General features: G+C 47.2%; 1 protein-coding gene across 9 annotated transcripts in view; it reads left to right on the top strand.

The window, feature by feature from the left end:
• Positions 1 to 22,304, top strand: part of REEP1 (receptor accessory protein 1) — a 99,552-nt gene that overhangs the window by 58,616 nt on the left and 18,632 nt on the right. For 6 of the 9 annotated variants that reach the window (XM_048222802.2, XM_048222803.2, XM_048222804.2 and 3 more), the window contains exons 4-6: positions 4,436 to 4,556; positions 7,328 to 7,441; positions 16,328 to 16,483. In XM_048222802.2, coding sequence (XP_048078759.1) covers positions 4,436 to 4,556; positions 7,328 to 7,441; positions 16,328 to 16,483 — 391 coding nt within the window. The remainder of the gene's footprint in view (positions 1 to 4,435; positions 4,557 to 7,327; positions 7,442 to 16,327; positions 16,484 to 22,304) is intronic. The other 3 variants (XM_048222805.2, XM_057309274.1, XM_048222801.2) reach the window with 1 other exon arrangement.

The raw sequence follows: 22,304 nt of genomic DNA, 5'->3' as shown, positions 1-22,304 counted from the left end.
CACCCCCTTTGGCTAAGTGGAAATCTGGTCTAATGTTGGATGCACCCTCCCTGGTAGCTGGAGTGTGTGTTTACCCATGGCCCTGGAACTTTAGAATTTCATACTTAATAAATGCTTATCGGCTATTTCTGGAGTTGATTTGATTTGGATTTTTGGGAAGCGTATGAGCTTTCCATTGCTGCTGTAACAGATGGTCACAAATTTAGGAGATATAAAATAACCGAAATATATTAGTTCAGTTTCTGTGAGTCAGAAGTCCAGGTAGAATCAACTGAGTCCTCTGCTCAGGGACCCACAAGGCCAAAATCAGGGTGTGGGCTGGCCTGGGCTCTTCTCTGGAGACTCTGGGGGAGATTCCACTTCAGGCTCACTTGGATAGTAGGCAGAATTCAGTTCCTTGTGGCTGTAAGACTGAGGTCCCCATTTCCTGGACATGCGCCTCCCACTCCAGCTTCAGGCCAGCAAAGGCATGTCAGATCCTTGTCATGCCTCAGATCCCTGCCTTCTGCTACCAGCCAGAGAAAGAGCTCTGCTTCTGCTTTTAAGGGATCATGTTATCAGATCAGGCCTACCCCCAATAATCCAGTACAATTTCCCTATTTTAAAGTCAGCTCATTAATCTCAATTATGTCTTCAGAATCCCTTCTGCCATGTGAAGGGAACGTATCTGTGGGAGTAACATCAGGATGAGAAGGTCATGGGACCAAAATTCTGCCCCCGACCGGAGGGCCTCTGATACCTGGTGTTTTGGTGCCTGTGTGCAGGGACGGGTAGAATCCCCCTCTTCCCGACCTGCGTGCAGGCCTCATCTGGCCCATCGTAGCAGGAGCTGTCCTGGCGGTTTATGTACGGGAAGCGAGGGTCATGTGCCTCTTCTGCCAGGAAGAGGTTGGGAACCTTCGCTGCCTGCTTTAGCCCGCAATCTGGTCATGCCCTGGGCCTGCTTTCTCTTCCTCCGCACAGGTATTACAGGTCATAGCATCTTCAGACAGAGTCTTCCCACTCCCTCCTCCCTCGTGCTCTGGGAATGACACAGAGCAGGCTGATGAGACAGACAGAGCCCTATTTCCCCCTTCCAGGGACATGGACACCAGCTCAGCAGCGAGACTGAAGTTTCTGTTCTACCTGGAAGCACCTTCTGGCTTCCTGGGAAGCATCTCTAACTTTGGTTCACTTCCAGGATTGGAGATTGCCCCCTCCCTTTATGTTCCCTCCCTCCTCGCTCATCCCCACTGCCCTCTTTCCACCACGCCCCTAGGGCAATTCTCTCTTCATAGTTAACTTTTTTAAACTTTCTATTGATGTAAACAGCAGTCATATATGGTCCCAGGAGACAGAGGGTGGTGGCTTGTCTCACCACACCCACAGGCGATTTCATCTAGTTTTTTAACATTTACAAAATACTACAGCACATGGCAAAATGAAATTGAAACAATACACTAAAGAGTAAGGCCCTCCTCCCCCAGGCCTTCATTCTCTCTCCCCAGGGATATGACGGTTAAAAGTTACTTGTGTTTTCTTCCAGAAAATTTCTGTACACATTAATTGCATGTGTTTTGACAATTTCATCACATGTCCAACCCTCTTAAGAAACAGTTATCCCTCGGGAGTGTGAAGTGTAACATCGGAAGGATTCTGGGAGCCTGCATCTCCCCCAGGCACCCCAGTGCTGTGCCCCTGTACCTGGGGAGGCAAATACATCCTAGAGGTCAGGACAGTTCAAGGGCTTAGCATCAAGGAATGGGCTGGGTCCTTCTCCACTTTTTGGGTGAAGGCTGGCACGGTGGTAGGTCAGCGGGAAGGTGACTTGGTTGGTGGTGATTGCACTGGTAGAGCCAAGTGAGTCTAAGGGCCTCTGGGAAACACAGGGTCTGAGTGGCTCAGCTGGGAGACCCTTATGACACCTGACAAGGGCCTGGTCCTGAGGTGAGGATTCCAGGGACAGTTTGAGATCATCCCCCGAAGTATACTGGTGTGTGTGTGTGTGTGTGTGTGTGTGTGTGTGGTGAAGGAAGTGTGATGTGGGAAAAGGATTGTAGAATAATGCCATGTGCGTATGGGGAGTGGTGCTAAAGGAGTCATATATACCCACATGATTATATATCTTAGGCATTTGAAGTCTACTACTGAAAATGTTTTTGCTTTTGGAAAAGGGACTAAAGGTCTGAGATGGGAATAAGACTCTTCGTTGTATACTCTTCTGGTAAAACTACACACATGCATTACCTGTTAAAACATCTTTTACAGAAGCGACACAAGTGCTGCCGTGTGATAGATCCCCTGGGATTATGTGTGTATCTTGTGTTGATGCCTGAGCTTGCTAGATTCATTTGTTTTCCCCTGGGGGCTGGTAAATAGTTGTTTTCAAGACCAAATTTCCTCCATTATTAATCACTGGAGGGTTCAAATGTGGGAAAATCCTGCCTCTGTTCCTTTAGCCTCTTCTTTGTGATGGCTGTAAAACGTTAAACAGTCTTGACATGACAATGTCCTGGAGTTGCTGAGGGAATATTCGGGAAGAGCCTGCCGAAGGCAGAAGGCAGAGGACCAGGGACCTCGATGAGGAAAGCAGGGTGGGTGGAGCTGCTGATCTGGGGGTCTGTGTGAGAGTTGAAGGCTCTGAACTGACTTGCCAGAAATTGCTCTTTATTTTCAGCTGCATGATGAGGGGGAGAGGGGGTGAGTGAGAGGAATTTACTTTTTTGACTCTTCAGGCTAGCACAGTGTCCTTTTCCCTCAGAGCATCATGTTTTAGGTACCCAGGATTTATTTTGGTTAGGCATGGGAAGACACATAGACTCAGAAATGACTGTCATGGAGGAAGAAGTGTGTTATACTCGCAGATGCCTAGAAACAGGGGGCACAGACCGTGAGGTCAGTCAAGAGGCAGAGGTCGGACGTGTGGGCAAGAACTTTTATGGTGGTTTCCACGGAAGGAACAGGCAAGGCAGGGAAACATGTTTAGGATCAGCTAGTCTGAATAATTTCAGTGGGTGTTGGGCTGTCCCTTGGTGGCTGGTACCTGGCCCTGGGGTGATGAGAGCAGCAGGAGAGTGGCCCAGAGTGTGAGAGCTCATAAACGAGGTGGCTGGGGTAAGGGCCCTGGATTGGTTGGTTTGCATATGAAAGGCTTGCTTGTGGGCGAGTTGTTTCCTATCTTTAGGAATTGGCTAACCCAGGAAGGGGCAGTCTCTCCAGAGTCAGGAAGGTCCCAAGATGCCAAAGCATCAGAATAAAGAAAATAAAAAGACACGGTATTAGTACACATCAGGACGGCCAAATAGTGTTGCACAGGTTGTACACAGCACAAGATATCTGGCCAGGGTGGCAGGCGGAGCTGAAATTCAAATGAAGCCGGGTTCACTGGGCATGTGCTCGAGGACTGCCTCCAGCAGAAGGGGCTGGCTTTTTCTCGTGCATACAAATGCACCAGGTGGGCTGGCAGAGGCCCCTTACGGCACTGTCTCAGGTTGCTGTTCTGTATCACTTGCCATTATTTGATCAATCTCTGTCTTCGGGCCTGGACCATCAGTTCCAAGGTGGCAAGGCACTCTTACCTGTTACCCACTAGACCGAAAGCTCCAAGAGAGCAGGGGTCAGGTCTTCCTTATTCACCATGGTGTCCTCAGTGCTCAGCACAGGCTGACACAGGTTGGTGCTGGTAAGTGTTTATGTGATGAATAAATGAATAGTACGCAGGACTTCCGACTCCAGGACTGTAGGTGACCTGCGCCCTGAACTCTTCTCTTGGCACCAAAAAGATCAAGTTCTGTTCACCTGCCGTAGAATTGATTAGGGTGAATAGCAGCCTCCTCTTGGCTGGCAAGAGTTTGGCTCCTGTCCCTACCTCTTTGGGGACCAAGAAGACAGCCAAGGGGAGGCTTTGATTCTCAGTCTGGAGATTCTTTGTCAGCTCCTCCCTGTTCTACATCCTCCAGAGTTTTCTGCCTTCTTGGCCAGCAGTAAAGAATGAGTGACTGGGTGCAGGGCACAGAGGGCCAGGGTCTTCCGAACCTGCAGGCTGTGGCTGCAGCGCCGGCTCCAACCTCAACAAGCAGAACCCGCAGGAAGCCCAGTGGTTGCCAGGCCTGGCCGTAGGGTGATTGCTGGAGAGCACCTGGATCCCTGGCTTGCTTTGACAAAAAGAGAAAACGAGAACCTGTTTTCAAAAGAAGCCTTGGCCTGGGGGGAGGGGGGCATGTTGGGGGTAGAGATGACTTAAAAAAATAAAATCTTAAAAAAAGAAAAAAAAAAAGGAGGCCTTGGGCCTTTGCTCTGTGTTTACAAGCGTTTACAATGCACAATTCACGGGTGGAGAAAGGAGGGATCCGGGGGCCTGCGGCCGTGTGCGGCCAGGAGAGGTGTCTGTGCTGCTGGGTCTCGGGCCGCGTTGCTGAGAACCTAACGGAACATGTATTTTCTCATCTGTCTCCAGGTTTCCATTCTATTATGAACTAAAAATAGCGTTTGTAGCCTGGCTGCTGTCCCCCTACACAAAAGGCTCCAGCCTCCTCTACAGGAAGTTTGTGCACCCCACGCTGTCTTCAAAAGAAAAGGTAATTTATGCTTTCACTGCTTCCAGCAAGTAAAAAATTTAAAAAGCGGTCAGTAAAAAGGACAGAGTGTTTCATTGTAGGAGACCCTCGGTGGTCTCATATCTGCCACCAACAATTTGTTCCTTCTAATCTTTTTTTTGAATCTATTTTTCTGACATGTTTAGAAATAGGGGTGAAATCCTCAAGAAGATGTTATATGTATCATTACTTATTGAAAAACATTTCCATACATTGAAACAAAAGGCAACAGAAGATTCGCTCATCATTCAACTCCCCAAACTGAATTTCCTTCCTTTTATCATGCCCAGCTCCTGTCCTTTTATAGATACGATTTTTACGTAGACGATTAAAAAATACTTTTAAAACATAACACAGGTAAATGGAAGCATAAAGAGATTAAATGACTTGAACTAGTACCCAGATAGCTGCCGACAGACACTGGAAGGTAAGAAATTTCTTGTACGGTGTTTACCGTATTGTTCGGTGACAAATACATGCCTACCGATGGAATCCTTGCTATTTTGGTAATTATCAGTTGGTAAATACTGATGAGAGCAGTCATAATAATTTGTCTCACGTTATTTACCTTTTGTGTTTATTTTGCTTTGAACTACTTCACAAACATCTTTGTAATGAAAATATAGATTTGTCCAAGGCCAGAGATGGGAAAAATAAGACAGGGATAAATTGCAGGAAAGGGTCAGCAATGACTAAGAATTCAAGTAAGAATTACAACTTGTATCTCTTGAAAAGAAATTTAATTCTAAGCTACTTATAATAGCATTGTTTGTAAAATGATTTTTTGTTTAACATCTCCACTGAACGTAATTTGCTGGATTTGCTTTCACTGGGTGCCCTATTGGGTTTTTTTTTTTAAGGTTTCATACAATAATAAATGCATTACCTCTGTCTTACTAATTTGCTTTGATAACTTTGTTTTTTACGCATACCAGTCTATAAACCTTTCTTTAAAATAAAATTCTAAGTGTACCCAAAAAAAGCCCCGAATACCAAAAAACAACAGAAACACTTAATATAGATACAGTATTTAAATTCTGAGACCTTAAACAGATTTGCACATAACCCATTTGTATCTAATCTTCATAAAGATTCACGACCACCATAGTACATAGAGATTAATTTCTTCTTTTGATTTATTGTCTTAGAATAAATTGCCAGGAGCAGGATTATTGAGTCCAATATTGTATAACTCATTAATTATATTACATGATCTTCTAAACTAATTGGGATATGATTTTTAACATAAAATAGGAGCACTGTAGGTGGCTTTATATTTAAATTTCTTTTTTTTTATATATATATTTAAATTTCTATTGTTTCTGAAAGTTGAGTACTTTGGACTTCCCGGGGGAGGCTTTAGGGGAACATATTCCTTGGCCGAGCAGACTACTGTAGACATTTCTGAGATCTCTTTTAGGAACTAGGATACAGCACTGCCTGTCTCAGAAGGGTGGGTTTTGAGGAATGCGATCTCTGTCTTGACCTGGTTGTCAAATCCCTACTCTTGGCACTTCCCTTTCCCCAGATGTCGGGCTTAACCCTGAAGCCACCAATGTCATTCACTTCCATTGAAGTGAAGGTGACTGACTCTTAAGGGCTGCCAAGAATCCCTACCCGAGTCAGTCAGGGGTCACATTGAAAACTTCGTGTGGTGACTTCCTGGGGAAGTCTTAAACAAGGAATGCACCGGGGTTGACTGTCCCATTGGCTACCTCAAAGCAAAGGAAATGCACTGATGTCCTGAACTTCAAATGAGACCAAGGCCAAGTGTCATTGTATTACTGAACTCAGAGATGAGCTACAGTGATGTACAAAACAGCTGTTCTTGAAACAGTGACAACAAAACAACCCAAACAAACGAAAAGAATAAGCCAGAGTTGATGCAGATTTGAAGTAAACCTCTATTTTGGCCACTGAAGGGACGAGACTTCAATCCTCTTTCCAACCTCCCCCCCACCCCAACTCTGGGGATATTGTTGGATGACTTCTCGTTTCTGCTTTTATTTCATTATCTGTCAAAAGATCTCCCTTATCAACAAAAGTAGCACTTATCTCTTTTTGTGTCCTCCTCTTTCCCCTTGATACCTGCATGGGGAGGTACTTGGATATAGTATGAAATAGCTACAGAATAGAATTTCAGAGCCGCAAGGGCCTGACCCCCTGAGATAGGAAGACGACAGTGGTTCTCACTTATTGAAACCAGCCATTGTGTTGGATGCTTCGCTGGAATGGTCTCATGTAATCCTCACTGTGCTCCATGAGTTAGGTACTGTCACTGTCCTCGTTTTTCAGAAGGCTAAACACTTGGTAAGGCCTGACAGCCAGTTAGTGGCAGGTCTGAGGTTAGATGCTCGGTTCTTGGCATTCTCTCCACTTTCAGTTCCTTCAGTGCCTTAGAGAGTGGCTGTGTCTAGTAGAATGGCAGGATCGCCCACATCCAGCACCCTGGACCCTTCCTGGAAGGTTAGAGCACTGTAAGAATAATCCTAGGGTATTGCTCAAAGAAAACTTTCCTGGATCAGTAAGTTGCTGTCGAAATTCCTCTTTCACTTCCCTGTATCTCTTCCATTTCTCTCCCTCCTCCTATCTACCCTCCCCTCAAACACACACCCCAAAGTGCGTATGACTTTTCAGTCCCAGCGAGAATCCGTGATTGGGCAAGCTGCCAAGCCCAGGGCTCAGAAGGGAGGAGAGAACAGAGATTTATTTGAACCTTCCAACTCAGTGTGCCTCTGTTTTTCTTTCGACAGGAAATCGATGATTGCCTGGTCCAAGCAAAAGACCGAAGTTATGATGCCCTTGTGCACTTCGGGAAGCGGGGCTTGAACGTGGCGGCCACCGCAGCTGTGATGGCTGCTTCCAAGGTACTGTGCGGGGGGAGGGGCGGGGGGGCGTGAGCATCTCGACCGTTCCAGCCCGTCCTGATCATCTGTCACCCATGTAACTCGAGCAGGACAGGCTCAGGGCCAATCAGTGGTTTCTCATCTTTTGGGGGTCCCTTTGAAAATCTGATGGAAAAATTGGTGAATCTTGCCCCCAGAAAATTGTGCAGATGCACGTACCGCACACACACACACACACACGCTCACACACATGAACGATGTGTGCAATATTAAGAGGTTCCCAGAGCTCCTGAAACTCATTATGGGTCCCAGAATAAGAACCTCTGAATTACTTGGAGCTTACGTGTGGGGGAAAGAGGAAATGAAAAAGGAGGGAGTGAGCTCTTCTCTGCAGTTTCCCAGGGTGCACTGGGAGAGACCTCTGAACTCAAAATATAGCCAGGTGGGGAGACTACCGGAGTGAGTGGGTGGCTCCGAGCACACGTGGCCCAGCAGACCCAGGGGGAGGAACCCAGGGTCCCAGATGAGGTGAGTGGTTCAGACGTGGGGGAGGAGGATGTGTGTAGCAGCGGCAACTGGAGCTGGAGGAGGTTTGAAGTAAACACTGGGCACGTGGGACATTGGGATGTAGACCTCACTTCCTTCTCTTTCCATCCAGCCTCGTTCATGTCCTCTGTGGTCCTTCCTAGCTTCTTCTCACATCACATTCTCCTTTTCGTTGTGTCAGTTTCTCATTGTGTGCCCAGCCCTGAAAAATTAAATCGGTAGACATTTCCCCCTGGAGTAAATTCAACAGATTGCTTTGTGTTTCCTGGTGACAGTCCTTACCCCCAGTCCAGATGTGGAGGAGGGGTCTACCTTCAGCTGGGGGTGGAGGAGAGGCAGTTATACTAATGTTTGGGAAGACACACTGGCTGGGAGGTAGGTTATATGAGTGAAGGGAAGCTGTATGTCCTAGGTGGTAACTGATGGTTTTAGGCAAGGGGGACAGAGTTGTGAAAGGCTTTGGAAGAGGACGTTCCCCCTTGGTGCTCCATGGGCTCTGAGTGGATGGTGGGATGGAGCATGTCAACAGCCAGCTGGATCAGGGGACCGAACCTGGTTTTCTGTGTCCTGAACCAAGAGAAGCACATTAGGAGCAGTTCTGGAAGAAGGACTTACCCCTTGGGGCTGAGGTTTGTTAGAAAAGTATCATTCACCTGAAGTCAAGAAGGCCTGCGGAGAGAGAGAAGGAAAACCAAAAGGGAATGATTCCTGTTCAGAGAAGGACCAGCTCCTTCTGGAACACACTGTAGTGAGGTGTCCCCCTTAGTCCAATAGCTGCTGGCAAGGTGACGGATCCCAGTGAGTATCTTCGGAGGGGATATTCAGCTTTGGTATCCCAAGGAGTTGCATCAGGAGTTACAAAGAGCAGTGAATGCCAAGATCCTTCTGTTTGAGCTGTAACCACTTTGTGCTTTTATTTTTAAGCTGAAAGATAAGAGAACTCAGAATTGCTAAATTCTTAATTCATCAAGCCATCTTTGCAACATAAAGCTACAGAAAACTTCTCTGGCCTCTCTCTCCACCCCATCTCCTCTGCTTCTGAAGCCTGAAGGAACATGGGTTTCTACCCTTTGCCCCGCTCAGTCACAGAGCATAAATGTGGTGTATTAATCAGGGCGGCTCAGTATGGGTCTCCTGGCCATACAGCAACATGTGTGTCAATTTGATTCTGAAGGTAATTCTGTAGGGGCATCCTTTTCCAGGTCTGCCTCAAGCTGGAGCCTCCAGAATCTTGATACCGTCTTGGCCAGCCACCACCAGCCCCTCAGACCGCCCAGGGAAGCCCGTGAACCCAGGCCCCCAGCCAGGGCCCTTACAACAACGAGAGGCAAAGGAAGCTCCAGACAGTCTGAAACTTGCCTCAGGAAATAACTGCTCATTAGTTTCTAGTCGCGCTGCTGTAGTGAGGGATGCCCGCTTCCTGTTGAATTTGGTTTCAGATGGGAAAGCTTTCTGCCTTTTGGGGGCTTCGCTTTTCCTCTCTAAATATAAATATCTTGAGAGAGAAAACACATCTTCTCTTCCAAAAATAATGCCCTCTATTTTTGAAACAGCTGTGTACTTAAAAAAAGAAGTAGAAGTAAAATCCAATCTGGCTGAGGGGTCACTCAGTGGTTTCCACAGCAACCATGGATCACTCCAGGCAGGGGTCAAAGGATGGTGACTCACCAGTGAGCCCAAATCTGGCTTTCATGTCCAAACCACCTGGGAAGCTATGTTTTCATTTTTTAATAGATTCTCAGATGTGCTGATTCAGACTCTCAGGCAGTAGGCCCAATCTCTATTTTTAACAAGTTCCCCAGATGATTTTTCAACAGCCAGCTCTGCACAGGTCCCTGCCCGAGGTCCCATCCAGAACCGGAGCGCTCAGGTGATTAGGGTTAGAGCACTTTGCTTGACCATTCCTGGGATGCAGATTTAGAGCGTTAACCTTGAGAATGAGAAAGTGAGGGTGTGTGTGTGTGTGTGTGTGTGTGTGTGTGTGTGTGTGTGTGTTTCATTTCCTTAAAACTTCATGCTGGTTGGGAAATAACTATGGCAGGAAGACAAATTCCTCTCCCTCTTTGTAATGCTCCGAAGAGCCTAGCACAGTGCATTGCACCCGCTGAGCCCTGAACAACCTTGGGGATTCCCCCACCATGGGGCTTCAACCATGACTAGGGTGACCGTATACTTTAATACTTTAATGTCCAAACCAGGACACATCTGAGAGGGGAAGGGGTGCTGGAATAATTACACGAGAAATAGGTGTACATGTGGCCTGTTCCAAGCAAGCCGGGACTTAGGGTCACCCTACTCATGGTTCCATTTACAACTCTCGGACCCCGCCTCTCTCCTCCCGGAAAACACCCTCAACTCACAAATCAGTTCTCCCTCTACTTGTCTACTGCATTTAGTCAGATGGACACACAGAGTGTGAGGTAACTGAAAGACAGTCTCTTACTTCAGACAGATTAGGGGCCAGGTGCCTGGATGAGGGCTCACTCCTCCCCCGTCTTCTGCTCTTTTTTCCATCCTTTGAAGGCTCCCCAGAGGGGAAGTATGGAACTTAAAAGATATTTTGGTTATACTTTCTTCTTTCATTTTTTTAAAATTGAAGTATAATAGACATGAAAGATTACATTAGTTTCAGGTGTACAACATAATGTTAACCCTTTTTATTTTCTTGTAATGTTGAGCCCTGAGCGCTGTCCCTAAAAAAAAAAAAAAGAAAAAAAGACAAAGAATGTTTGCAGGGTTTTTGCATCAACAGGAAGAGTGAAGAAACTTTGTATACCATCTTTTACCAATGTAAGTTGTTACTAATGTTAACATTATTTTATCTTAGAACTGGAAAAACAAAAACAACACAATTACACATGGGAAATTCCTCCCTAGGCCTGCTAACCCGCATCCCACTCCCAGTTGTCCCTAGGGTCCAATCCCTCTCTCTGGTAGTATGGATGCGTCTTCTCTTTCTACGAAAACTGCTCTGTCGCCTTCCTGAGGACACCCTTTTCTGGGACCATCTGTCTAAACGTCCCTTGTCTCTGAGTTGGCTCTGCGCCTAGATGTGCGGTGTTTCCTAGCCAGTAATTCACCCAGAGGGAAAATTGAGCCCCAGGTTTTTTTAAGACTAGAATTGGAAATCTCTCTCTCTTTTTAAAAATAATACCCTAGAATAAGGGAAACACAATCTCACTCGAAAGAGAAACCGTAGTGAGAAAAACCAATTGATGAAAAGTTGGAAAACGGTGAGGTGTCCAAGGCCACCCTATGGTTCTTGAACTTGGAAGCACATACTGGGAAGCACATTCCACCTGCCCAGTTCTTAGACCTGGTAAACCAGCCTTGCTTTTTATTTGTCTTATAACTTGAAAAAGAATGTTGTTTTACTCCCTAGAGATCCTATCCCTAGAGCAGTTCCACTGGTACCCATAGCATTGGTAGAGTCTGGTTAAACCACCGCTCCAAGTAGTGCTGACATTCTGTGCATTCGGGATTCTTCTGCCCCAGATTGGGTGTGGGCTTTTCTCCCTAGAATCTAATATTTCCTATTATATCATTAGCTTTTGGAGATGAGGGCCTCTAGATTCTTTTCCTTTGTGTCTTGCTGAGAAAAAAAACCAAAACAAAACAGAATAAAGAACCCAACAGTGCCTCCTTGTTTAGTGTTCTGTGCTCATAGCTACTCATCAAACCGTGATCGATCTGAACAATAAACTTTTTTGATTCTCTAGTCCTGCTCTGTGCAAGCGGCTCTTTACGTTTGAAGTAATTAGGAGTAAGTACATTTAGAATGCAGTTCCTCAGTCATACTAGTCACATTCCCAGTCCTCAGCAGCCACGGTAGCAGAGGAGGCTGGCAGGGACACAGAACATTTCCAACATCACAGAAAGTTCTCTTGGGCAGCACTGCCCCGAGCCCTCTCTGAAACCTCTTGGCTTCTCTTTGCCTTCTTTTCACCCCTCCACCTGCAGTGCCCTGGCTTTGACAGGACCCCTCCCTTACCCACTCGGCACTTTGGGGCCTCTTAAATGAGGTTCACCAGCAAAATAGGAAGATGGAAACTCCGCTTATAACATCACCCATGGTGTCGCTCTCATTTCTCCAATGCCTTCCCTGGTCCAGTCCCACTTTCACGCCATGACTCCATTTCCCCAATTTGCCGGCAAAACTCAGGCACTTTGCCTGCGGTTATGGTCATGGTCAGCAGCCACCAGGGTATAGCCAGGCCTTGGTTACAGCTCTAGCATCCGAACAGCTGGGCACAAGCCACAGAGAGACAAATTGTAGTGTTTTCCCACTCACTTTTAAAATTCCCACTCAATTTTGCCTTAAAAATAAAACTCTACAAAACAGTTAAGCATAGTTTTTTTTTTTTTAAGTCCTCTCCCTATTATCCTTATCTTTTATCCATCACTGCTTTATTAGACCTCTTGCTTAGAAAAAATACTGCTTTCAAACCACCGTGAAATTTTATTTTTGGAACCAGAAGCTCATTCCCAGAAGCTCAGAAGACTACTGACTTGGGGCCTCTGGCCAGACTGGAGTTGTTTCCCCCTGCCTTTGGTTTTGTGTTTTGTTTTGTTTTTTTCTAGCTACTTATCGTATACTAATTAGTTGCAAACTTCCTGTTTATAATTAATCAGAGGGCAGGTACTGATTTCCCTTTCATAAAACTTCCCTGTCTGGGCGCCTGCTCAGAAGGTATTTCCAAGGAAAAAGGAAAGACTGTTGCCCCCTCCAGGTCCCCATGTCTCACTTCACTGTCACACCTTTGTGTCTGCTCCCTCCAAGTAGCTGAGGAACATTCCCCAGCCATTGTGCTAGGCTACTTCAAGTTAGCCTTCTTTCTTCTGTTTTAGCCAAGGACCGTGTGACATAAAATTAATATTTAGAATTCACCATGGCAACCAGTTTTAAACACCAAGATTATCTAAACTGTTATGGACAACCCACTGAAAAAGTTTGGAAGTATTGCCTACCCTCTAAGTCTCCTAAACAAATCGACTTACACCCGAGCTGAGCTTTCCGCCACTTGTCGAAACAGAACCACTCAAGACGTCTACCATGTTGGCCTCTGTCACTCAACAGCCCATCTTCCTGGATTCCTCTTCCCCTGTGCTTCTCCCAGGACTGCTGCCTCACCTCACTGCACCTGGCAGATGGTCAGGGAGAGGACAACAAACAGAAGACGTAGAGCTACCAGTCCGCTGAGGAAGGGCTGGGAACTCACGCAGATGTCTCTCACCCCTCTGTTCCACGTTTCCCTGTGGAGGTTATAGGTAGCTGGATGTCTCAGTGGGAAGAGAGAAGCCTGCCTGCTTCCCTGGCCTCTGAGAGGAGCCCGCTGGAACCTCGGAGGTCTGCGAAAGCATTTTTAAGATCACGTGTGAGCAGGACGAGCTGCTCCTTGGCTGGGTGATGTGGCACCTTCTTGGTCACCTCCTCCTCCCTGACTCTGCTCTCCCGCTCGCTCCCTTCCTCTTCCCCTGCCCCCCACAGTGTTGGGTGGGATTTCTGCAGGACCCCATCTCGTTCCCCTTCCCCTCCCAGATCATCTCATCCTTTCCCTCACCTTCAGCTGTCCCCTGATGCCCTGGCTCTCAGATCCACTTCTCTGCCGGGGGCTCAAGTACAGCGTTTCTGATTCTCTGCTGAACTTCTCCTCCCCTTGTCTCCTTGGTACCTTTAGTCAGTATTTCCCTAACTCTGAATCTGTCCCCTCCTCTTGTGTCCCGTCTGTCTGATGACAACGAAGTCACCAGCCACCCTCTCAGGCCTTCAGGCTCCAGATCTCCTCTTCCCACTTCACTCTTCAAGTCCTGCCCATTTGACATCCCTTCCCTTTCTCCAGGCCTTCCCCACCCGCTGCCTTTCAGCTCAGACGATTGCAGCAGCCACGCAAGTCTTCACTGCTCCTCTCCTTTCCTGTTTGAGCCCTGATGCTGGCTTTTCCGCCTTGTCCTGTCTCTCCTTAGCTTTCTGGCTCCTCTTGTACTGCACTCACAGCACCACCTTCTGTTCTATTCTAGAAATAGCAACTCTGTGTGCTATTTCTAGACGTTCTCTTTCTGGGCCTCTCCTCCTGTTGGTCCTTCATCTGTCCCTGCTGCCACCTATTTGAAATCCTGTCCACCTTTCAAGGTCAAATGCCACCTTCTCCACGGAAACCTCTTCTGATTCCAGGTAGAACTGTTCTCCTGCTTCTTGGTCCCCACATGGCACTCTCTTGTGATCATTTTAATTTGTGTCTTATCTGCATTCCTAGTAGGTGCTCAGGCAATGTTAAAGGAGTGAAGGACTGTCGTACGTATTTTGAGCTGTGTCAGCTAGTAGAGCAATGCTTAGCATCACGGGTGGGACTTGGAGGTAAGCCGAGCCGGATTAACGACGCCAGCTCCCGCACCCGCCGCCTCCCTTCTGTGAGCCTCAGCTCCTTCACCTGCAAAGTGGGCGTGACCACGGTGCCCGCCACAGAACACTTATGACACAGCGTACCTCAAGTCTTCGCAGAATGCAGAGCTCATACCAAATGCTTAACAAAGGTTGCCTGTCATTCACTTCTCCTGTATGTTGATTTCATCTTGAGGTTGGTCATTATTCTGTTGAGCAGAATAAAAGAAACGTCAGACACTGGCACTGGGAGCTATTTACAATTCAGACTGTTCTGGAGAGGAAGCTGAGTTTCCCTCTCATGTGAATCTAGACTCTCTTCCTTCCCATCTTTTCTCTGCTGTGTGGTAGTGTGAGCACAGTATGTGGTGCTACCTGGGGCCTTGTCCCAGTCCGCCCTGCCTGTGCTGGGCCCCCCGGGGCAAGCCACCCTCCAGCAATCGCGTCCTGTCCCTCATTGCTCTCTGCCTGACTTTCCATACCGTTGTCTCCTCCTTCCCTTCTGCCTCCAGGTGTGTGGGTCCCTGGGGTCAGCTTACAACCGTGAGCCCCTGCCCTCCCCCAGGAGAGAAGGAACGTCAAACCTGTGGGTTGCTAGAGCAGGCGGGAGCCTTAGATGCCATCTTGTTCACCCCTTACCTCACAGGACTGGACACTGAGACCCAGGTGTTGAGTGGCTCACCCAGAGTCACACAGCTGTGAGGTGCCAAGCTGGGTTCAGAGTGAGACTTTGGAGTTCTCAGTCCAGCATTCCCTGCATCACTCCAAGCACCCCCAGACCCCTCCCCCAACCCCCCCATCCCCCCATGCTGGGCGGACACTTCCTCACCATTATGTGCTTGGGTCGCGTCACTTGTCCCCGAGAACCCATGGCCGAGTCCCTGAGAGATGACCTTCTGTCACGGAGAATTTTAGAGACAGTCACAGCCCTGGGTGTTTCTCAGGTTGTCTGCCTGCTCTTGTGACCGTTCTATATCAGATGTCCCTCGGAATGAGGAAGGTGCGCTAATATGCAAAAGGCGGCCAGCAAGCGGCACCCAGGCAGGCTCCCTCTTTGCGCTGAGGCCAAGCTGGGGCAACACTTAAATGAGGATGTGGTACATACTAGGTTGAAGGAATTCGATCACACATGTGTTACCGTAAGATCCCGTTCCCTTAAAGCTTCGTCACTTATGACGGTGTGGGCATATTTGCAAATACCACGGTAGCTCTACTTCTCACTAACAGCGGACGAATGTGTCCTGTGGATGCCCCTCCCCCTCCGACCCTCATCCTTTCTCCCCCTCTTGTCCTTCAGCAACATCCCTCCCATGTCCCCTCCACTCCCCGGCCCGGAGGGGGATCTGCTACCACACCAACCTCCCCTCAGTGCCTTTGCTTCTCCAAGGAGGAAGCTTGCACAAGGCAGAGCTTCACAGCCGGGACTCGGGGGTGGACTTGTCCATGGGAGGGCAGGGACATCAGCTGTGTGTGGGGAGTCCTTCCTGGTGACCCCGAAACCCTATCCCCAGGGTGCGGGCCTGATTCAGATGGCGAGGCCACAGTGTCCTTCCCTGTCTGTTGTCTGTCATCTGTCGGATGCTGCAGCCCAGGCTTCACTCAAGTTCGAGCTCGTGCATGAGACCTCCACCAGGTGTCAGCCAGCTGCCCTCTCTCCCTCCCCTGAAAGTGGGACCCACATCTTTGTCATTTGCTGCCTCGTGTGCATTTGTGTCTGGGTGCCCTGGGCTAGACTGTGAGCTCCTTGGGAGTAGGAATCGGGTATCGTGTTTCATATGCATCTTTGTTCCTCTGTGGGGCTTCACACACAGCTTCGTAAACATTCCCTCTGCATCGGCTGCAAATGGAGGAAGAAAGGAGTGAGCGAGTGAGCGAGCGAGTGAGTGAGTGAGCTAGTGTCCTAGCTGAAGACAGCATAGCGCCCTTCAACCCTGTTTTGTAGGCTTGGTGCCCATGGCTTTTTTTCTTTTCCCCTTTGTCAGGTGGCTCGACTCTTTCATTTTGTCTCCTCTTTGGACCTCAGAGAAGGGCAGGTAACCCCGGGGAGAGGTGTGACTAACTCCAGACTGATCCAGTTGGGCAGAGAGGCCGGCAGCTTCCTCTGCCCACCGCCAGCCCGTGGTCTGGATCCGAGCCAGGTGTTTCCTCTCCCAACACCTGTGTGTGTATGTGTGTGTATGTGTGCATTAATCCCAGAGCCAGTCCCACTTCAGCGTCCTTCCAGAGCCTCTTTTGTGTGTTAATTTGGTAGCAATCTAACATTTGATTAACTTACTTGGGGTTTTTTTTCTTTGCTTAATGCCCTGAGAATGAGTTGAATTTGATGATTGATGCTATTGTGGAAGAGATCCTTTCTTTCTTTCTTTCTTTCTTTCTTTCTTTCTTTCTTTCTTTCTTTCTTTCTTTCTTTCTTTCTTTCCTTCCTTCCTTCCTTCCTTCCTTCCTTCCTTCCTTCCTTCCTTCCTTTTTCCTTTGTGTTAATCTAATGTTATGTCACAAAGCCCCCCATCTCCATCCAGCATGTCGAAAAGGAGCCTGCTTGGCCCTGATGTTGGAGCATGCGTAACTATAGAGGTTAACTCTGTCGGCGAGGTGGGTACCCCTTTGGAAGGAAGCACTAACTCTTTCTGCATTACCGGTGCGCAATGCAGTTATGCTGGTGGTTTTGTTATCAGTTGCCTGACTCACTAAAACCTGTTGTCTTTGTTCTCTTTGTCATTAGTTCCAGGCGTCCGATGTCTGTGAAGGCTCTCCTGGAGCCTCCCCCTGTGACTTGGTGTGTCCCTCTGGAAAAGAGGACCTCATCAAGGGCTTGCAGCCCAGCTTAGCTGCTGTGCTGAACCCGGGCTCTGTGGGCCCTAATGGCAGGGATCCTATTAGTGGTAAATTGTTTTCCTTGGAATGCCAGATTAGTAAAGGTCTGGGTTTTCCAGGAACACACCCCTTCCCCTGACTAAGAAAAACATCAAAACGGGCACTTGGCTGGCTCAGTCAGTAGAGTACACAACACTTGTTCTCAGAGTTGTGAGTTTGAGCCCCACGTTAGGGGAAGAGTTTACTTTAAAAAAAGATAATTAAAAAAAAAACAACAACATCAAAACATACAGAATTTGATGTGTGTTGGCAGAGTGGCTTTCTCGTTCCTTACCAGTTGAGGGAGAAATTAAAGATCTCAGAGTAATAGAAAGTTCAGTGACACAGTTTACCTCTTGAAGTCTTATTTTCTAAGAGTTCTAGCTAGAAAAAGGGATTAAAGAATCAGGAATGGATTACCCTCCCTTGTCCCAAGGAACTTCTGTGGGATTTCTGGGGGTTCAGGGAGCACAACCATGTTGTGTTGATGTGCCCAGAAAGCAGCCAGCTGGGTCCGTGGAAACAAACAACAGTAACAAAACTGGGTAGACGCACTTACGACATCATAGGGGATGCAGAGGTCAGGACTGCAACAGATTATAGGTAAGAGATTTGTTCTCATGGAAGGCTGAGTATGTCTCCCTTCCCAGTGCCATGATGACAGGCTGTGGAGAGGGTCTTGCAGAGGTGGGCTGGTAAGGACAGTGCTGACCTGCGGTATGACAGCCCCAGAGACAGGCTCAGATGTACCTGAAGTAAGCAGACCTTCGTTCATGAAAGGGCCACAGCATTCTTAGCTTTTCCTGCAGCACATATTCCACACTGAGTGTTGGCTGGGGAGGAAATGGATACAGGACTTTAAACACACACACACACACACACACACACACACACACACACACACACACGCATGCCTGCTGGAATCTATTCATCCTTCAGAGTTACCATGGGAGAACCAACATTTATTCTAGAGATTTTCAAATAATTCTAGAAACCGTTATTTTATTTTATTTTTTAAGAATGTATTTATTTGAGAGAGAGATCGAGATCACAAGCAGGGGGAAAGGATAGAGGGAGAAGCAGGGAGCCCGATGCGGGACTCCCTCCTAGGACCCAAAGATCATGACCTGAGCTGATGCTTAAATGACTGAGCCACCCAGGCACCCCTAGAAACCCTTATTTTAGAATTGCAGTCAGAGCCAGATAATGAGCCACAGAACAGGGTCATAGATTCTTAAACTCAGAACTTTCCAGTTGGAATCTTGTTCAATGATTTAATTTACCAATGAGGTTGCAAGGCTGAGAAAGACCAAGGTGACTTGGTCAAGGCCCCTCATAGCAGAGTTGACACTAGGCTCTCGGAGCTGGACAGTGAATACATTGCAGTTTCTGGAAGCACCACTTCTTCTCTGTTCTCATTTGTTTATTTATTTTTTTTAAAGTAGTTCTGTGTCATTCCTTTTTGGTCTCAATGGCATTTGCCAGCATCATGCAAGCCCCGTATTTACAAAAATGGGATCACCTCAAGGTGATCTTGGGAAAGTGCTGTGAGTGTTTCTGAAAATGAAATGGTAATGATTTCTTAAAGGTAATACACGCTTATGGTATAAAATCCTAAAAGCACAAAAGAGCGCACGCAGTGAAGAGGAGGCCGCCCTCCTGCCCCGTCCTCCTCCGTCGTTCAACCCCTTGACCCCTGACGTGTATCCCATAGCGTGGCAGACACCAAGGCTGCACTCGTCAATAAAACGAACAGTCTGGAGGGAAGACAAACCAACGAACAATACCAGTCGTTAAATATAATTGTGCGAGGTGCTGCAGAGAATCCCAGACTGCACTGAGAGCCTATGTCAGGGAGCTGAGCTGGTCAGAGAAAACTTCTCGGGGAAGTGCCAGCCATACTGCATTGAACCTAAAATGCTGTGGTTTCTAAGAAACATTGTTATCTTACATACCACTAAGGACGACAATATTGCCAGTTAAATTGGGACGGAATGCTTTTGCACTTAGGATTTTTACTTCTACTTATCAGAAGGACTCTTCCAGACTAGTTTAGACATAGAGTCTTTGTGTGTCCCTTTTGTACATACATTAGAAGGAACACAGAAGCACAGTCAATTGGTTGAGGCCTTCCTAACTTCAGTTCTTCACTTTCTGAGTCTGACTCTTCGGAGTCACTTTTCGCCTGAGCTCCTCGGTATCCATTTATGACCACGCCGTGTCCCTCTGTGCCTTCCAGAGCCCTGGTGATGCAGAGCTGTCTCTGGGATTTTCATCCACGCGGCTGATACCCATTCTGCCCGGTTGGATGCTGCCCCTTTCTTGATCTCACCAGAGGTGTCAGTGGGATGTGTTTCAGACAACCGGGACTCGTGTTTCTTCTTCAGGTGGTTCTAATGGTTTGGGGATTGAACACTCAGTTCAGTGGAGGTGTCCAGTCCATGCTGTGGGGATAATCAAATGCATTCATATGTAGACGAGGACAGTGGTGTCAAGACAACAATAATTGTAAGACACACCCCTATTTCAGAGATGAAAAAAGAATATACGTCTTGAAATTGATGAAAATCATTTACAAGAAGTCTAGGAGTAAGTGGGTGCTGTCATTATGCTAGTGAGGGAGTGATGTCAAGGCTCTGCATGGATGTTTCTGTGAGTCTCCTAGTCACAAGACGGCAGCTCCACCACGCTCAGAGGCAGAAAACAGGGAGCGGGGTCAGGCCTTTCTTCTCTCAGCAAGAGAAAATCCCTTTCCCAGAAATCCCTTCCCAGATTTCTCCTTCCACTGGGCAGAATTGCATCACATAGCCCTCCATTGCTACAAGGGAGATCAGAAAATCTGGGGTTTTTTCACCATGTCACGAATGGGGTTGGGGATGACTTTTGGATGGCCGACTAACAGGATATCCCACTGTGGGCAAATTCGTTTGAGATACAGTGAGTTAACCTGAAACACCGTAGGACCTCTCAAAGGCTTTAGTGTGGTAATGTGGCTCATTGAATTATGGAGAATATGGTTTTAAGCTTTAACGAACTTAGTGGATCCAACTTTATTTTCCCCAAATAGGGAGCCCAATTTTGCAGAGTACCAGTGAACGCCTCTTGGTTGTTCCCAGAATCATAAACTGGAGGCTCTCCAGAGCAGAGCCAAGGTGGCAGGGTGGATTGGGGTTCGTGGAAAGCGAATGGGAATGAGGTTTGGAGAGGAGACTGAGCAGAGGTGAGCGGTTTACAAATGAGAGAGCCATATCAATTCTAACCATCTCAGATTGTTTTGACAGATAAAGGCTAATTTGTTTTTGAGATCCTTGTATCCGTGCTGCTGTGATTTCGCCTGAGTCAGGACTATGTTGATACAGAGCTATGATTATCCCTTTTTCTTTCCTAACCTCTGCCACTCCCCGTCTTCATGATGCTAGTGGTAGTGGAGCTAGGCTGGCTGGCTTCTGGGAGTGGAATCTTGTGCTTTGCCCAAAAGGACATGTATGCTGCCCTCTGCTGCTTGCTGTCAGATACACTGCTGAGCACTTGCAAGAGCTGGCAGACACATCGATGGAGTTCGTTCCTGGCCATTTACTGGGCTTGGGGTCATGAAGCCCTTCTGTGTCTTTTTGCCCGGATGTCGTCTTTTGATTTTTGTATGTCAGCAGCAACTTGTGTGTCTCAGGCGGCAGCAGCATCGTCACCATCATCATAATTGGCATTTTTTGGACACGTACCATGCATTGGGCTCTATCATGGCTATTGCATGGGCACACTCTCATGAAATCCTCACCGTGTGGATGCTCCTTGGCAGAGGAGAATATTGAGGAGGAGAGAGGTTACGGTCACCCAGCCGTTAGTGAGAGGACTGTAATTTGACTCTAGGTCTGACTCTAGAACCCTTGCTCTCAGTCTTCACTTGCTGTCGCTCCTGGTATGGCAACTCTGTGTGGTTATTTGTACATTTGTCTTTTTATATTTTGTCCGAAATTGAGCTGTATTTTTGGTGTTTCCTTATAACACCTAGCACAGCGTCTTGCCCAGAGAACGTCCTTGATAAATAATTGTTGAACAGAAGTGACTGAATGGGAGGAAGACTGAAAGCGAGCCAGCGAGTGGTCTTCCTGGGAGTGAACCTAACACTGAATTACTCCATTGTCCATAGCAATATGCCCCCCCCTTTCAGAATCCGGTTTTGTTCTTTAGTCCTCTCATTTCTTCCAAGTTCTCGATGTCACCTAAAATGCTTCCGAGGGAAATAATCGTGGGTCATCGGCTGATAGATTTTGGAGGGGATTATACTGGGCTGCTAGTCCCACCTGGGTTTTGTGGCACAGACTACCCAACTGTTAATGTCTAGAAGGTGAGCCCTCAGACCCCTTGGCCGCCATCATGCAGAGTGGCGTCTGAGACTACCAGGGGGATTTCTATCTCTTTTTTACATCAGACACCCTTTGCCTGGATTTATAATTCTAATTTTATTTTATCATTTGAACAGTTTTCTTTTTTGCTGTTAGTTTCCTAGATACGTTTTTATATCTTTGGTAGGTTGAGAACTGATCTTTTTCATATTTTCATGCATCTTTGTTTTATTCTGACATTTCTTCTAGACCTGTCTGGGAGCTCCTTTTGCTTCCCACCTCCCATCTAGCAAACTCATTCTGCATTTGCTCCTTTATCTAACTGGCTCTTTGACTAGTCACTTCTATGGACTGCTCTGCTTTGCTGGCTGTTTTCATTGCCTTTTTTTTTTTTTTTCTCCTTAACTAAAATGAAAAAAGTCCTCCAAACCCTTTGCCATGTTGAAAGCATCCTACTAAGCTGTTGTGGTCCTTGTTTGTTTCATCAGTCCCACCCCCAACCCAGAGCCTTCTCGTTAGCTGTTCCCACTGATTTTGTGCTGATTCGTTGGTTCTGTGTAATCTGTTGTGCCTTATTGTCCCCAAGTCCTCTAGCCCTCAAGAACCACTCTTTCCTTCATTATCCAAATAGAATACCTCCCCCCTGTTCCCTGCTGTCCCATGTACCTATGGGAAGTCTGCAGCCCCTCCCGTCTTTCTTTTTTTATAATAATTTTTTATTATAATGCTTTGATTCATTTTTTTCCTATTAAACACGAATTGA

Source organism: Ursus arctos, unplaced genomic scaffold, assembly GCF_023065955.2.
Source record: "Ursus arctos isolate Adak ecotype North America unplaced genomic scaffold, UrsArc2.0 scaffold_8, whole genome shotgun sequence".
Taxonomy (NCBI): Eukaryota; Metazoa; Chordata; class Mammalia; order Carnivora; family Ursidae; genus Ursus; species Ursus arctos.
The sequence above is the reverse complement of the archived record's forward strand: the minus strand, read 5'-3'. Positions and strand labels throughout refer to the sequence as shown.